Source organism: Herpailurus yagouaroundi, unplaced genomic scaffold, assembly GCF_014898765.1.
Source record: "Herpailurus yagouaroundi ecotype Mexico unplaced genomic scaffold, PumYag 218, whole genome shotgun sequence".
In the NCBI taxonomy this organism is placed as follows: domain Eukaryota; kingdom Metazoa; phylum Chordata; class Mammalia; order Carnivora; family Felidae; genus Herpailurus; species Herpailurus yagouaroundi.
The window spans coordinates 5,108,809-5,125,688 of NW_024412449.1; the positions used below are offsets into that span (position 1 = coordinate 5,108,809).

The following is a 16,880-nucleotide window of genomic DNA, read 5'->3' on the forward strand; positions in this document are numbered from 1 at the left end:
AAAACAAAACAAAACAAAACAAAACAAAACAAAACAAAACAAAACAAAAAACTATATTCTATTAGGTCATCTTAAGATTCACTAGCAACAAACCCAAGGACCCACAATAACAGAAGTCTTTAACAAAAATCCATTATATGTAGCTGGCACACATGTTCCAAATTTTGGTTGATTATTTAAAAAAAAAATCTTCAGTACATAGCATAGTGTCTGGCTCATAATAGCCACTTAACAAATATGTGTTGAATAGATGAATGAATAACAACAGTTGAAAAAGTGCCTAAGAAGGAGAAATGAAAAAGGCAAATTCTAGTGTGTATCACACCAGAACCAGATCTAGGACTCAGATTAGTTTTGAAGAACTGTTCAGCTTACTGACTCAGGCCACACATTCAAAACAAAACAAGAAATAAGTAGTATATTTGCATACTTACAATGTAGTACTGGAGAGTTTAAGATGAAAAGTAGCAGCTTCTTGATCTTCTTCTCCCCGCCCCCCCTTCACTCCCACTGTCTCCAATAGGTCCGAGTTTCTAAATATAAACTTTGTTCCAAAGATCTTGTGATATTATCTCTTTTCAGTTTTATCCATTATCTCTAACAACAAAATCACTGAGTTGATAGAAAAGGTTTACACATTTGAGTGATTTTTAAATCGGGGGCGGGGGGGGGAGAGTTTGTGAGGAAATACTTCTATTATTTCAGCCTTGGTAGCCATGGTAGATGTGCCTGTCACTGCTCAGTACACAGCTATTGTTGTCTTTAATAGCAGACAATATTTATAACACTTCTGAACTACTATGTGCAGGCATCATTCTTAGCACTGTACAAATGTTATCTTATCTAGGTCTCACAACAGTATATGATGTGTTATTATTATCCCCATTTTTCAAATGAGAAAATGGGAGACTGAGATAGGTTAAATAATGTTCCAAGTCACACAGAAGACTGTTAACAGTGGCACTTCAGCATAAAGGGCTTGATGAAAATCTGAAAATGTCTCAGACACAACTCTGAATTCCACTTCTGTCACACTCCTGCAAAGGTCTAGCCTTTTCAAATGTATACCTTAAAGCATTAAAGAAAGGCTGTGATTATCCAAGTGGGATAAAATATTAAAAGAATATTTGGGGAAATTATGGCAGCTCTTAAAAAGAAAATAAGCTTTCCTATAGTGCAATGGTCCACAGCCACTTTTCCACATTAGATTCCACCATTTTGCCCAGTGGGGTTTCCTGATGGAGGACAAACATGGACAATCGGAAACAAGAAAAGAGCAATTCCAGTCAATAATCTGCAAGCACACCACAGGAGGATTACTTAGTAGTTTATGCATAATGCAGTTATTTAAAATAATGATCCCGAAGATCTGTGAGACATGGGCAAATGTTTATATAACATTACCTTAAGACAGTAAAATAGATGATACCTCTGATGCAGCTATACAAAAAACTTATTGTGAACAAAAATGTAAGGGGAGAAGCAAAAGTAATTGTGGTTTCTAGTTTCAGGGACTATGTAATTGGGTACGATTCCCTCCCCCCTCCGCCCCCTCCCCCCGGGATTTCTATAGTATCTTTTTTGACTAAAAAAAGAAAACTTGAATAAAAACAGTAAAATATAAAAAAATGGGCTTCTGGCCTCAGTAGCGTAGTAGTGGGGAGAAACTGGAGAAAGGTCTATGAATCAAGTTTATCAGGGACCTCTAGAAAGTCCCTGTGCAATGTTCCCATCCTGGGAGAACTTTATTTTCTGTAAACCTTTATTGCAAGGTTTATCCTCTCTTGGGATTCCGGATTTTTCGCTTTTGCATTAAAAAATAATTGTGTGTGTGTGTGTGTGTGTGTGTGTGTGTGTGTGTGTCTGTGCCTGTGTTGTTTTAATTATTATTTATTGCATTTTGGAACTGAGGCAGACAAATCATTTTTGGTCCCGGGCAAGTCCTTTTGATCTTCAAAATCTGCCCCGTCTTAGACCCAAAGCTTGTCTCCTTTCACAAGGTCAGTAGCTTCCACCGAAACATGCGTACAGGATCCGCTGCTTGGGGCCACCTCAAGACTTCAAATTTCAGTCTCGGCTTCCAGCGTGTGGGCGCGATCGCCGAAGCCCTGCGTCCAACCGCGTCTCCGCGGGGCCGTGCGGATGGCTGGCCGGGATCCGAGCGCAGCCCCGGCGCCCTGGAGCTGCGGCGCGCGGCCCCCGCGGGCGTGCCCGCTCTGACTCAGCTCTTCCGGACGCCGCCAGCCGTCGTCCGCTTCCCTGCGTGTGCCGACGCCGGGCGTCACGGCTCACCAGTGCGGGAGCCGCCGGCCGCCGGGCCCTGTCTTCGCGCGCTGCGTTTCTGCCCTGCGGTGACTCAGCCGCTTCCGCCCCGGGCCGCGCGCAGTGCCGCCGCCGCCGCCCCCGCCCCCGCCCCCGCGACGCGCCTTCTTCCGCCCTTAGATGCGGGCCTGCAAGGTCCTGACCGGTCGTTTAAGCGTCCCTGTTTGGTGCTTGGGCCCTGCAAGGTCCTTCTCCGTAAGTAGAGGAGTTGAGGCCTCAGCTCAGGAATATTCCTCAGCCCGCAGTGCAGAGAGTGGGTAATCTTGACCCGGGCAATTGAGGTCTAGGTCTTCAGAGCCGGACGACCTATATTGGAAGTTCAGCACTGCCACTTGCATGGCGTGTGACCCCCAGAGAGTCATTTCATCTAGCCAAGTCTCACTTCGCACGTGGGCGAAATGGGGGTGAGTCCATACCCACCTTAGCGGTGTTGGCACTTCTAGCAAATCTGGGGAACTCAGCGAATCCCAGTTTTTGTTATTTTTCTTTTGAAATACCTTGTAGATGTAGTTCTTCCTCTCCATGCCACCGCAGCCATCTTGCATTTCTTACATCTCAGTGCTGGGTCACTGCAGGGACTTCTAACTGGTTTTGCCACATTCCCATCCAACTCACACAATGACCTGGTACATTGTTACAGAGCACACTAGTCTTCAAGACCCGCTTAAGAAAATGTAACACTTTTCCTATTGTCCTTTCCTTAGTATTTAAAGCATAAAGCCTGGTTCATTCACAAGCCCCATGCCTCCCATAAATATTTTATGCTTAGTCTTCATCCTACATTGTGGTACATAGATTCTTGTCCTGCAGAAGCTGGGGGCAGGGAAGATAAACACATAAGCATATACTTATAATACTGGGTAATAACTGCTCCCATCTAAGTATGAGCAGGACAGGAAGCAACTACAGAGGGGAAAGAGGAAAGGTTTCACTGAGGAAGGGGGTGGGAGTGGGGTTGGCTTGACAGATGAGCAGTGTACCAGCACTCTGATAGTGTATCCAGCAGTACCTTGGTTGGTACACAGCCTGGAGGTTGTATTGTGCTCTGGACTGTTACTGTTGTGGAATGCTTGCAACACTGAGCCCCTTTTCTTGATTTTTTTTCAGGTCTAGAAGTACTATGGGAAATAAAATTTGGGTTGAGAAATGAACATCGCAGGGACACCTGCGTGGCTCAGTACATTAAGCATTGGACTCTTGATTTTGGTTCAGGTCATAATCCCAGGGTCATGGGATCAAGCCTGACATGGGGGCTCTGCATTGAGCATGGGGCCTGCTTGGGATTCTCTCTCTCTCTCTCTCTCTCTCTCTCTCTCTCTCTCTCTCTCCCCCTCCCTGCCCCTTTCCCCTGCTCTCTCACACACACACTCTCTCTATATATAAAAAAAATTTAGAATGCTATGGTGTGTGTTGGGTATCTGGGTGGCTCTGTTGGTTAAGCATTAAATTAGGCTCAGGTCATGATCTCACAGTTCGTGAGTCCAAGCCCCTGCGTGGGGTTTGTGCTGACAGTGCAGAGCCTGTTTGGGATTCTCTCTCTCCCTCTCTCTCTGCCCTTCCTCTGCTCCTGCTCTCTCTCTCTCAAAATAAATAAATAAAAACCTAAACAAAAAGAATGCTATGGTGTGTATCTCTGGGAATTAGGATTATAGAATTAAGGTTGTGTCAGTTGGGTTCTTTACGAAGCAAATGCTGAGCTGGAGTTAGTGAAAAACTTTGTTGGGGAGCTACACCAATGAAAAGAAAGGGGAGGAAGTAGAATTGGGCAGATGTGATATAAAATCTTTCCCAGCCCAGCAGGGAAATTTGGAGCAAAGACTGCCAACTGGAGGTGTCCTATGATGGGTAGAAATAAACAGGCCTTTGTACCACCACCTTCCACAGTCATTGGTTGGGGCCACTCTGAGAACAGACTGACCTTGGCTGGATAGCTGAGGATGACCAAAAAGTTAACAGCTGAATTTTGTCACTGCCTGCAGCTGGACATTACCTTTTCTTTTTTTAAGTTTATTTATTTTGAGAGAGAGAGAGAGTGCACACACAAGCAGGGGAGGAGCAGAGAAAAGGAGAGACAGAATTCCAAGCAGGCTCCATGCTATTGCCATCAACACAGAGCCTAATGTGGGTCTCGACCCCATGAACCATGAGATTGTGACCTGAGCTGAGATCAAGAGTTAGACGCTTAACCTACTGAGCTACCAGGTGCTCCAGTAAGTCCTTTCTTGAGGGGAAATCTGACCAGTGCATCTCTCTAACTGCAGTGAAGGGTGATTTTTTTTTTAAAACCTATTTTTAGACATTTTTCTGTGATCTCCTAATTTTGGCCCCAAATATGCCATGTTTTTATAATGCAAATTTGAAAATTGTAAATAGACTCCAAATAAATAAATATTCAAAAGGGATCTCCTTAGGTAAAGTACATGTGTTTTTAAAGCATTGATGATTTTTTTTTTTTTTCTTTTTTGGTCAGAGGTCATTACTGTTCCTTTCTGGTTTGCAGGCTATGTTCCAAGTAGGTAAGTTCTAGTATCTCATCTGTGTGATAAGAAAATCTTATGTCACCAAAATTGTGAAAATATTATTATTCCTCTTGATTGATTAGTTCTTTCATTTATTCAACAAATATTTGTTAAGTCTCTACCTGTTAAACTACTATACTAGGCACTTTGCTCAATGTAAAAATTAATGAGATATTGATCATACACTTACAAAGCTTATAGTTTAGTAGATGAAATAAGTCATGCCCTTAATATGTTAAAAATGTACATACCCTTGGAGTTTCAGTTTTGCAAGATGAAGAGTTCTGGAGATTAGTTGCACAACCATGTGAATGCACTTAACACTACTGAACTTTATACTTAAAAATGGTTAAGATGGTAAGTTTTATGTCATATATATTTAAAATTATTTTTAAAATATTTTATTTTATTTTATTTTACTTTTATTTTATTTTATTTTATTTTTATTTTTGAGAGAGAGAGAGAAGGAGAGAGCAAGCTGGGGAGGGGTAGAGAGAGGGGGATAGAGGATCCAAAGCGGGCTCTGTGCTGACAGCAGTGAGCCTGATGTGAGGCTCAAACTCATGAATTGTGAGATCAGATGACCTGAAGCAAAGTTGGACGCTCAACCGACTGAACCACCCAAGTGCCCCCTAAAAAAAATTTTTAATGTACATACCCTATGACTTAGTAATAATACTTCGAGGTATGTATTCCAAAGAAACTCTCACCCATGTGTACAAAGAAACAAGTATGAGGATGTTCTCTGCTCCATTGTTTATAAAAGCAGAAAGATGGAAGCAGCCTAAATTGTTATCAAAGAGTAATGGGTAGTAGTGCCTGGATGACTCAGTCAGTTAAGTGTCCAACTCTAAGTTTCAGCTCAGGTCATGATCTCATGGTTCATATGGTTCATGAGTTTGGGCCCTTCATTGGGCTCTTTGCTGACAGCAATAAATTCTTGGGATTCTCTCTTTCTCCCTCTCTCTGCCCCTCCTCCACTTGCACTATCTTGGTCTCTCTCAAAATAAATAAACAAACTTAAAAAAACAAAGAGTAATAGGTAAATAAAAGTATATTCATAAATCAACCTGAAATAATCTCAAAAAAACTTTGGGTGATAAAAGCAAGATGCAAAATGACACATTCATCATGATACCATTAATGTAAATTTGAGGACACAACATCATAATCCATTGGTGATGGATACATATATGCATGCAGATAAAATTATAGAGACTAGAATGGAAGGATTCACACAAAACTCATGTTAGCAATTGCCACTGGACATTGAGAGGAGAAATGGGACTAAGTGGGAGAGTATGTGGTTAAAAGAAACAATTTTATCTGTAATATTTCACTTCTATTAGAAATATGGAAGCAAATATGAAGCTTAAAAACTGGTGATTTTAGGGGTGCCTTGGTGGCTCAATCGGTTGGGGATCTGACTCTTGATTGCAGCTCAGGTCATGATCTTGCAGTTGATGGGTTCAAGCACCGAGACAGGCTTCACGCTACAGGTGTGGAGCCTGCTTGGAGTTCTCTCTCTCCCTCCCTCTCTATCCCTCCACCACTCATGCACATGCACAAGTGTTAGTTCAGTAGTATTAAATGCATTCACATTGTTGTGCAACAAATCTCCAGCATTTTTCATCCTGCAAAACTGAAACTCTAAGGGTATGTACATTTTTAACATGTTAAATAAATAAATGGATAAATAAATGTTTAAAAAATTGGCAATTCTTGGTGGTGAGGTTATAACAACTTTTATTACACTGTCTTGTACTTGTAAAATGTATTACCAAATTTTAAATTAAAAAAAAATGTTTATTTTTGAGAGAAAGTGCAGGGGAGGGGCAGAGAGAGGAGGAGACAGAGAATCTGAAGCAGGCTCTGTGCTGACAGCAGAGAACCCGACACAGGGCTCAAACTCACAAGCTGTGAAGTCATGACCTGAGCCAAAGTCGATGCTTAACTGGCTGAGCCACCCAGATGCCCCAAATTAAAAATTTTTTATTTAAAAAAAATAAATGACTACAAGTTTTTTTGTTTGTTTTAAAGTAAATGATGCATACATAAACAGAGATACAGGTAAAGTTCTGTGGGAGCTCAAAAAAGACATTATCAAAGGCAGAATAGGAGAAAGAGGAGATCAGAATATGTGAACTGAGCCTTCAAGGATGGAGAAGTTGGAAATAGATGAGTAGGGGACTGTGGAGTGGTATTCCAGCCAGGAGGAGTGGCACAAAAGAGGCATGGAGACAGGAAAGCAAGGGACTCTTGAGTAGTCATATTGGCTAGACCAGAAGATACCTGGAAACATGTAGCAGGAAGTGAGGTCTAAAAGGTGGTTTCAGCCTCATCCAAAAGGACCCTTCTATGGGAAACCAAAGAATTTCAGTCTATTCTGTAGGGAGTGTCTTGTGACTTATCATTAAGGGTTTTGAAGTTGGCATGACAGGATCAGAACAGGAAGATTAATCTGATAGTGAAATATAAAATAGTTAGAAATAGAGAAGGACCAGGGGCGCCTGGGTAGCTCAGTCGGTTGAGTGTCCGACTTCGGCTCAGGTCATGATCTCACAGCTTGTGAGTTGGAGCCCCGCATCGGGCTCTGTGCTGACAGCTTGGAGCCTGGAGCCTGCTTCGGATTCTGTGTCTTCCTCTCTCTCTGCCCCTAACCCACTTGTATTCTGTCTCTGTCTCTCTCAAAAATAAATAAACATTAAAAAAAAAAAGAAAAGAAAAGAAATAGAGAAGGACCAGAGGCAGAAAGAGCAGCTAGGAGGAAATGATTGTACGAATCCAAGGGAGGGATGAATGCAGCCCATCTCTTCTCCTTCCCCCTTTTTTTCACAGCTTTACTGATCCTGGTGCCCTTTTGACCACACACAATATTCTCTGAAAAAGCATGTCTGCCTCTGGGCGGATGTTTCCCAACCATTTTTCATGTCCCCACATGCAGTTGAGAGTTATAACATGCTCTCCTTAGTTACAGCGGTTCATTGAGGCAGGGTTTCTAGGGACAGCTGGTAGAAATGTGCAGTTTGGAAGAGGATTCAAGTGATTTGCTGATCAATCAGAACTTTCATCCTGTATAAATGCTGTCCAAAAATGTTCAAAGGTTCCCATCGCCTGGGTCTATTGAAAGATTCTAAGTCCCTGAGGACAGGATAGAAGCTGCACCCCTCAGCACACCCCACCCCTGAATTGGCAGCAGTTAACTCCTCCAGCTTTAACTTCCTCTTCTATGTGGATTCTATACTTCAGCCATGTTGCTATGCCTTGTAATCCTGCAGATAGAGCCATTTTCTCACTCCTGCCTCTTAAAAAAACCATTTTTTAAAAGTTTATTTAATATAAGTAAGAGAGTTAGTGAGCAAGAGAGGGGCAGAGAGAGAGGGAGAGAGAGAATCCAAAGCAGACTCTGAGCTGTCAGCACAGAGCCTGATGTGGGGCTCAAATCCGTGAACTGTGAGACCATGACCTGAGCCAAAATCAGGAGTCAGATGCTTAACTGACTCATCCACCCAGGTTCCGCTGCCTTTTGTTTTGTTTTGTTTTGTTTTGTTTTGTTTTGTTTTTAACTGGAATGCTCTTTCTCCCAATCTCTGCTTACCAAAACTTTTGTTCATTCAAGGGCCCAGATTCGACTTCTTCCATGAAGCCTTTTTTTGATCACCCCAGAAAGGAATTATCTCCTTCCTTTGAGTTATGGAGGCTTCTGCCAATCACAAGACAGCTTACACTGCCTCTCTGTCTTTAACATTGTGTTTCTTTCTTTAGTTAAAATTTGAATCTCTGGAGGTAGTGATCAAGTTTTTTTGCTTTTTTTTTTTCTCTAATTTTTTTTGTTTTTTAAAGTGGGTTCCACACCCAATTTGGGCCTTGAACTCATGAGCCTGAGATCAAGAGATGATCTATGGACTGAGCCAGCCAGGTGCCCCTTGTTTTTATTTTTTAAACCCCTTAGCCCAAAGTCCTTGCAGCTCAAGATGTTCTGTATTTTTTTTTATTATTTTTTTTTAGGTTTTATTTATTTATTTATTTATTGTGAGAGCGAGAGCATAAGTGGAGGAGGCACAGAGGTAGAGGGAGAGAAAGAATCCCAAGCAGGCTCCACACCAGCAGCACAGAGCCTAGTGTAGGGCTCACACCCATGAACCGTAAGATCATGACCTGAGCTAAAACCAAGAGTGGTCACTTAACTGACTGAGCTACCCAGGCGCCCCAAGATGTTTTGTAATTAAAATAAGCACCATTTATTGAAAACCTTTTAGTGCCAGGCACCATATACATTATATCTGTTTCTCATAATAACCCTAGGACATAGGTAATATTATTCCCATTTTACAAAAGGAGAAACAGAGGCTCAGAGATACTAATTAACATGCCCCATATAGGCAGCTAGAAAATAGAAGATTTAAGATTGAACAGGGATCTGATAGGCTCTGAACCTTGTGTTGTTTTTCATTGTATTATGCTGCTATTCTTATGTAATAGTTGAATGAATGAAAGAATACATTTTTGGGGCACCAGGGTGACTCAGTTGGTTAAGTGTCTGACCCTTGATTTCAGCTCAGGTAATGATCTCATGGTCATGAGATTGAACCCTGCATCAGACCCTGTGCTGACAGCATGGAGCCTGCTTGAGATTCTCTCTCTCCTTCTCTCTATGCCCCTCCCCCACTCTTTCCCTCTCACTCTCTCAAAAGAAATAAACATTTAAAAAAAAGAAGGGGCAGCTGGGTGGCTCAGTCGGTTGAGCATCCGACTTCGGCTCAGGTCATGATCTCACAGTTTGTGGGTTCAAGCCCTGCATCAGGCTCTGTGTTGACAGCTTGCTCAGAGCCTGCAGCCTGCTTCAGAGTCTGTGTCTCCTTCTCTCTCTCTGCCCCTCCTCCGCTCATGCTCTGTCTCTCTCTGTCTCTCAAAAATAAATAAATGCTAAAAATAAATAAATAAAAATAAATTTAAAAATTTTTAAATTTAAAAAAGAATACATTTTTGAGCATTTTTTTTTCAACTTGCTTTTCTTCACTATTTTCAGCCTAGAGGTTTAATCAGCTGGTCAAGCAGAAGGAAATACCAGTCAGTCTTGTCAGCTGTATTAATTTAATTTAATTTAATTTAATTTAATTTAATTTAATTTTATTTTATTTTATTTTATTTTATTTTATTTTATTTTATTTTAAGTAGGCTCCACACCCAGTGTGGGACTTGAACTTACAACACTGAGATCAAGAGTTGCACACTATCCTGACTGAGCCAGACAGCCCCAACTGTATTAATTTTAAAGTAATAGAAATCCAAGTCCTACTGACTTACACACTAAAAGTAAATATGTTGTCTGATAAACCAAGGAGTGCATTGATGGATTGCTGGCTTTAGAATTGGATCAATGTTGTAACCAATTTGCTTCTCTCTTTCAGGTTTGCTTTCCTTTGAGTTGACTTCATTCTCAGGCAGGCTTTCCCTATGTGGGAAAAAAGATGGCCACCAGCAGCTCCAGGTTACATTCTACCAATTTAGTAACCCTAGCAGAAAGCATCTCTATGATTCTCAGGTAAGACTGTCATTGGTCCAGCTTGGGTCATGTGGACATTTCTGAAACAATCACTGTGTCTGAGGTGTGTTGTGTTGCTCTGGTTGGCCAGGACTAATGCTGGAGTTTGGGTCAGCCCAACCAGAACTTTATGGATTGAGAATGGGGATGGAAAAGTCATGATATCAGAAAAGAAGGGATGATGGGCAGGTAAAATGGATGTTCATCACACACACATCCATTGAACTAGTGGGACTCAACAGTCTCTGATACAGGTTGCCTATGCCTGAATAGACATTATGGATGATTCTCTGATCTATCCTCAAAGGGCTCACTACACAGGGCTGTGCTTTTCCTAGTTTGGTCTCAAGGGTTGCACTGTTCTGCAGACCAGTTATATAACAAAGCATTCTGTTCAAGGGAAATGGCTCATGCCTGGCTTGAGTTCTGTGGTGGCCTGGGCCAGCTGAGTGAAAGAGACAGGTATCTAATACCACAAGGGGACACAGTGTCAGCTGCAGAAGCACTGAGCAGGCCAAATCTGCCATTGGGAGGGCATACTGACAGATAGCAAGCTGTAACATAGGCCAGCAGTTGGTATCTGAAGCCAAACAGAAAATGATGTGTTGTCTTACTGAGAAGAATTCTGAGATAGTAGATACTCAGGATTTCAGACAAATAGATAAGTCTGGTCAGCTGGTAGTAGGACCCCAGTCCCTGGACTAAAGTTCGGGGACATTCCAGTCCCAAGGAGTGGGTAATTGAAAGGAACAGGCAGGCATGCCCCAGTTGCGGGGTTATCAGGATTGGATGTAAGGCACTAGGACTGGGTCTGGAGTCCAAGGCAGGGCTGAGTCTTAATGAAACTGAAGGTCATCTATCTGATAGAACTTGGGTATAAGTTCAGACGAGCAACCCTAGCTAGAGTGAGGGACTAAAGTGCCATAAATTCCTCCTTCTGTGTGGGATCCAATGACCAGATCAAGCCTGAGCCTACAGGTGCTATTGATGGCCTCAGCTAAGGGGAAGGAGGGAGACAGAAGATGGCCCCACCACAAGGTCTAACAAATTACAAAATATAAAAGGCATGTGTTCTCTCATTGGAATGCATAATTTAGTAAAAATTAAATTGAAAAATTTCAGCTGGAATGTATTAAGAAACAAAGAACTGGGAAAGAAATAGATGCACTTCTAATTGAATGTTAAATGAGATATCCCTATTTCCTTAGTTCAGAGCTTAGAATAATAGGTTACAAGTGCCCCTGTGTTGCAAGGAGATGTGTCAGATCATTTAAGCATGACTTGCTCAGGAGGTAGCCCCCTAATTGGTTCTAAAACCTGTAGACTGTCACCCACTTTTGTCCTGAGAAAAGAAAATTAAGGAGAAGAGGGTTTTTTTTAAGTTTATTTATTTTGAGAATGAGAGTGTGCAGGCAGGAGAGGGGCAGAGAGAGAGGGAGGGAGAGAGAGAATCCTAAGCAGGTTCAGAGCTGTCAACGCAGAGCCTGAGGTGGGGCTTTAATTCACAAACCGTGAGATCATGACCTGAGACAAAACCAAGAGTTGGACGCTTAAATGACTGAGCCACTCTTGCACCCTAGGAGAAGAGGTTTAAAAAGCAAGGATTTCTGGGGCGCCTGGGTGGCGCAGTCGGTTAAGCGTCCGACTTCAGCCAGGTCACGATCTCGTGGTCCGTGAGTTCGAGCCCCACGTCAGGCTCTGGGCTGATGGCTCAGAGCCTGGAGCCTGCTTCCGATTCTGTGTCTCCCTCTCTCTCTGCCCCTCCCCCGTTCATGCTCTGTCTCTCTCTGTCCCAAAAATAAATAAACGTTGAAAAAAAAAAAAAAAAGCAAGGATTTCTTTGAAGACAATTTTCAGAGTGCTGTGTTTGTCTCACTTTCTAGTCAAGTGAGGGATCTGCCAGGAAAGGAGACTGACTGACATCTCATGGCCATGTGTGCTGAGTAGAAGAAATGCCCCCGAGGTAGCTGGGAGGTAGAGCAGAGTGTATGGAGATAGAGTTTTTGGGACAATCTGACCTGAGTGTCCAGAGTTGTGAGGTAGAGGGACTGATGTTTTATCTCAGTCCTGAGGGCTAGGTCAGAGGCTGGAGGACCAAAGACTGTAAATTAAAGGGATTGGAAGGGAGAGTTGACAGAGTGAGTTTGAAAGGCAGTAGTAAGAAAGAATAAATTAAGAAAGAATAAAATTGTTCTTTCCTTTGTATAAAAGGGAAGACTGAGTTTTCTTTTTAGCTGTGTCACAAATTAGCTGGGCGAGTGTGGAAAACCACTTGATCTTTCTGGGTCTCAGCTTTCTTTTCTATAAAAAGAAAAATTGGATTAGACTGTCTTTTTTTAAATTAAAAAAAATTTTTTTTTAATTTTTAGAGAGAGAAAGTGAGTGGGGAGAGGGGCAGAGGGAGAGAGAATCCCATGACCCTGGGATCATGACCTGAACCAAAATCAAGAGTAGGACACTCAACCCAGTAAGCACCCCTGGACTGGACTGTCCTCAAGTTACCTTCCATGACTTTCTAATTCCATGGGTGTATTCGGCTGAACTCTATGGTGACTCCTGGACTAGAGCAGATTATTATAAGTATATATACATTCTATTACACTAGATGCTAGAAATTCGGGTCTCAAGGGTACAGCATTATCCCCTTCCCCACCCCCTTTTTCTCTTAACAAGTATTTAAAAGATGAACTAACTTAAAAACTTCATAGGAAAAAGTCACCCATAATACCACCAACCTGACATATAACTAATTATATTTTGGTACTTTCCTTTCCAGATCTTGACCACTTACACATGTATTTGCTCTGGGTGCAATCACTACCACACACTTTTTGTGTTCTTATAGCACACCAGTTCAATAATAAACTGTTCATGACCAAGAGGAAAAAGCTTAGAGTGCTTCCAATTATTGCATAATAAGAGTAGGCAAGGAACAAGCTGGCCTTTGATAATACAGTCTTTTGGGGCACAGGACTACTCTGGTGTAGCCTCTCTTTCTTCTTAAGTCCCCTTCCCCCCATCCCCACCCTCACTTCCTGATCCTTTAGCAACAACAGGAACTCAAGAGGCCCAGTAGGGCTAAGCCACAGCAGCCTGTGATCTACATGACATTCATTCTGAGGTTGTTTCTGGGTTAGAAATACCAGATGATCCATTTAGCAGACATCACGACAGCCACCAGAGAGTTATGTCAAGCCCTGAAAACCACAGAGAAAACTAGTATCAAGGGGGATAGAGAGATGTACTGGTGATTCTACTGTTGTTAAGGTAGGAATGAGGAGATGTTTGCAGATGATCAGTAGGGTGATGACACTCCACCCACTTCAGTGCCAACACTTCTGCCTCCATCCCTATGACTTCAGTCTTAATCACAGGCGCACAACTGAGTCCAGCGCCATCAAAGTCAAGTTTTTGGAGCAGCCTTTGTACTTCCTCACCTACACAGAGAAGGAGATGTCTCAGTTTAAACCTTGAGATGCTGTGTCTTATAACAGTCTGGTATTATGGAAACTTAAAGAACAGAGCTGGAGGTAAAGGGCAATGGGGCTACAGAAGCAGGTAGGTAGGACTGGTTCATGGAGTCCCTGGGGCTTGCAGGGGCGGAGGAGTCTCAGACAATTTGAAGCAGGGATGTGACATGCTCAGATTTGTGTTTTAAAAAGATCACTCTGGTAAAAGTGTGGGTAATTACTTGAAAACGCCAAGACTGGAGGCAGAGACCTGAAGTTATCATAATTCCGTTAAGACATTAAAATTTGTAGAAAAAACATAGGATTTCATCATTAGAAGAGAAAAAGGACAAAATGTGCAAGATGCTAGAGAGAATACCATCCCCTTGGAGAGTTCCACAGCTGAAATATCTTCTGTGTGGGTTGCCTTCTTATTTGGCATTGAACATGCTAAAGAAATATGAGCTCACATTATATTCTGATTACAAAAACAATTGATACTCATTGTAAACATTTCAAACATTTCAGAAATATTTCACTTAGGAAGTAAGAGTCCTGCACAATCCACCCCTTACCCCTCACCCCGAGGTAACAGCTGTTGCTAGTAAAATACCTTTCTCACAGTGGGAAATCCTGCTCTTACCAAAGGACTTGAAATGCCTTACAACCAGATCTCAAAAGGCAATGCAATGCTCAGATTCCCCAAAGAGTAAATGATGAAAGAGTATTCAGAGAAGGAAAGCTATACAGAAATAACTGGGTGAAAAAGATTAAATGCTAAAGGAGGTAATTCCCAATTATATCTCCTGCTCAAGGGTTCACTTGCCTGAAGCTATCTAGGGTACTTGGCTAAGTGGGTGGCTAGTGTTCACTTCAGTGGAATAAATAAGCTGTAAAAGTTTACCTTCATTCTTGTTAACTGTTGATATGTTGCAGTTTACTTTTGGAAAGAAAAAAGTGTATTCCTGAGGCTAAAAAGGGTTTTCTATTCCTAGCAGGTGTGTTGACCTGGTAGATAACAATAGAAAATAATTAAGATCACAGGAATCTACCCCCAAAACCAAGAGTACACTGTATACGCTTTATGTTAGCCAACTTGACAATAAATTATATTTTTAAAAAAAGGAAAATAATTCAGGATCTTTGTGCCCATGTGTACTTGTCAGATTGGGATATTAACACCTCCTGACTCCCTAGACAGGTAATGAAGCAGTTGGGTGATTTCTTCTTGGTCACTTGCTTTTGAAATGACAGGGAAAAATCTAGATTTGAGGCCTTTTTAAGAAAGGAATTCCATTCTAGACAATTCTTGGAGAATTTCTTTAGAAAGAAAGCCTTTCTTGGAACCCATCCTGAGGTTTAACAATTTTTACCATCAGGAATCCTGAACTTTTTTAGGGCACCTGGCTGGCTCAGTTATTTGAACCTCCAACTCTTGATTTTGGTTCAGGACATGATCCGAGGGTCATGGGATCGAGCCCTCAGTTGGGCTCTGTGCTGAGCATGGAGCCTTAAGATTCTGTCTGTCTTTCCTTCTGTCCCCTCTCCCTAACTCATGTGTGCTCTCTCTCTCTAAAATAAATAAATAAGTAAAAATAAATAAATAAAGTAATTAATTAATTAAATAAATAAAATAAAAATAGAAAGAAAGAAAGAAAGAAAGAAAAGAAAGAAAGAAAGAAAAACAAAGAAAGAAAAATTCTGAACTCTTTCGATTGCTATAACAGAAACTTAATTCAGACAATCTTCTGTGAAAAAAGGAAGGTTACTGTTTCATGCCTCTAACACTTGACAAAGGTAGAGTTGGTTTCAGGTATACAAACTTCTTTGGGAATTATAATTAGATTCGAGAAATTCTACTTCAGTACCTGCATGATGCTTGAGTGGAGGAGGCACATTCTTAGAAGTTGTGGAATGGTCATGTTTGGCCATATGCATGGTCAAAACATTGAGAGCTAGTCTTTGATGGCAGAGGATGCCAAAACAGCTGTGCAGAAAGAAATAGAAAGATGGTAAGGGGATGATGCTTTGCTGAAATACCTTTTCTTTGCACTAGTTTGATGTGAATTTCTCTTAGTTACAACCCAAAGAATCATTACTGCTATGGATTGAATATTTGTGTCCCCTCAAATTTCATATGTTGAAGACTTTAATCCCCAATATGATGGTATTTGGAGGGGGGAGGCCTTCGAGAGATGATTAGATTTAAATGCGGTGATTGGGTGGAGCCACCATGATGGGTTAATGCCCTTCTAAGCATTGGAAGAGATACTAGAACTCTCTTTCTCTGCCAGATGAAGAAGGAAACAAGAAGGCAGCTGTCTGCAAGTCAGGAAGAAAATCCTCACCAGGAGCCAAATCAGTGGGCACCTTGGTCTTGGACTTCCCAGCTTCCAAAACCGTGAGAAATAAACATCTGTTGTTTAAGCCACCTAGTCTAGGTATTTTGTTATGGTAACCTGAGCTGACTAGGACAATGACTAAGAAAACCACTAGAGAAAATTAGTAATAGCCTTTGTTGTATACTCTCTAAAAGATGTAGAGAAAACATCTATGCTTTGAGAGGGAAACCTCTCAAAGGTCATCAATTTCTAGTTGCCAAACCCAATGATTCTCATTCAGTTTCCATTCTTCTTTGCCATGTTGACTGTCCTTGCCTTCTTTTTGTTTTTTTAAGTTTGTTTATTTATTTATTTTGAGATAGAGGGAGCACAAGCAGGGGAGGGGCAGAGAGAGGGAGAGAGAGAATCCCAAGCGAGCTCCACGCTGTCAGTGCTGAGCCCAACTCAGGGCTCAATTTCACTGACCACAAGATCATGACCCAAGCCCAGATCAAGAGTCAGTTGCTTAACTGAGTCACCCAGGTGCCCCATCTGTCCTTGCCTTCTTGAATCTCTTCTACTTTGGCCTCTGTGACTCCCCCCATCCATGGATTCTCCTTTTACTTTTCTGACAGCTCTTTCTCTGTATCCTTCAGTCTTTTCTTTTCTCCACTTGCCCTATACAGGAGATCCCTGAGATTTGTTCTTGGACATCCTATCCTCT

The 16,880-nt window shown here is 41.8% G+C and overlaps 1 protein-coding gene across 1 annotated transcript; it reads left to right on the plus strand.

Annotated features, from left to right (window-relative positions):
- Positions 1–2,021: 2,021 nt before the first annotated feature.
- On the plus strand, positions 2,022–16,270 carry LOC121018291 (uncharacterized). Its single transcript, XM_040457011.1, has 3 exons — positions 2,022–2,517; positions 10,253–10,386; positions 16,130–16,270. The coding sequence occupies exons 1-3, from the start codon at positions 2,022–2,024 to the stop codon at positions 16,238–16,240; spliced, it is 741 nt and encodes a 246-aa protein (XP_040312945.1). The 3' UTR covers positions 16,241–16,270.
- Positions 16,271–16,880: the final 610 nt, after the last annotated feature.

Bases quoted from the DNA above. Each gene is read 5' to 3' on its own strand.
- LOC121018291 (XM_040457011.1), top strand. From the start codon at position 2,022: ATGCGTACAGGATCCGCTGCTTGGGGCCACCTCAAGACTTCAAATTTC. The intron at 2,518-10,252 runs GTAAGTAGAGGA...TCTCTCTTTCAG, and splicing joins GCCCTGCAAGGTCCTTCTCC to GTTTGCTTTCCTTTGAGTTG. The intron at 10,387-16,129 runs GTAAGACTGTCA...TTTCTCTGCCAG, and splicing joins AGCATCTCTATGATTCTCAG to ATGAAGAAGGAAACAAGAAG.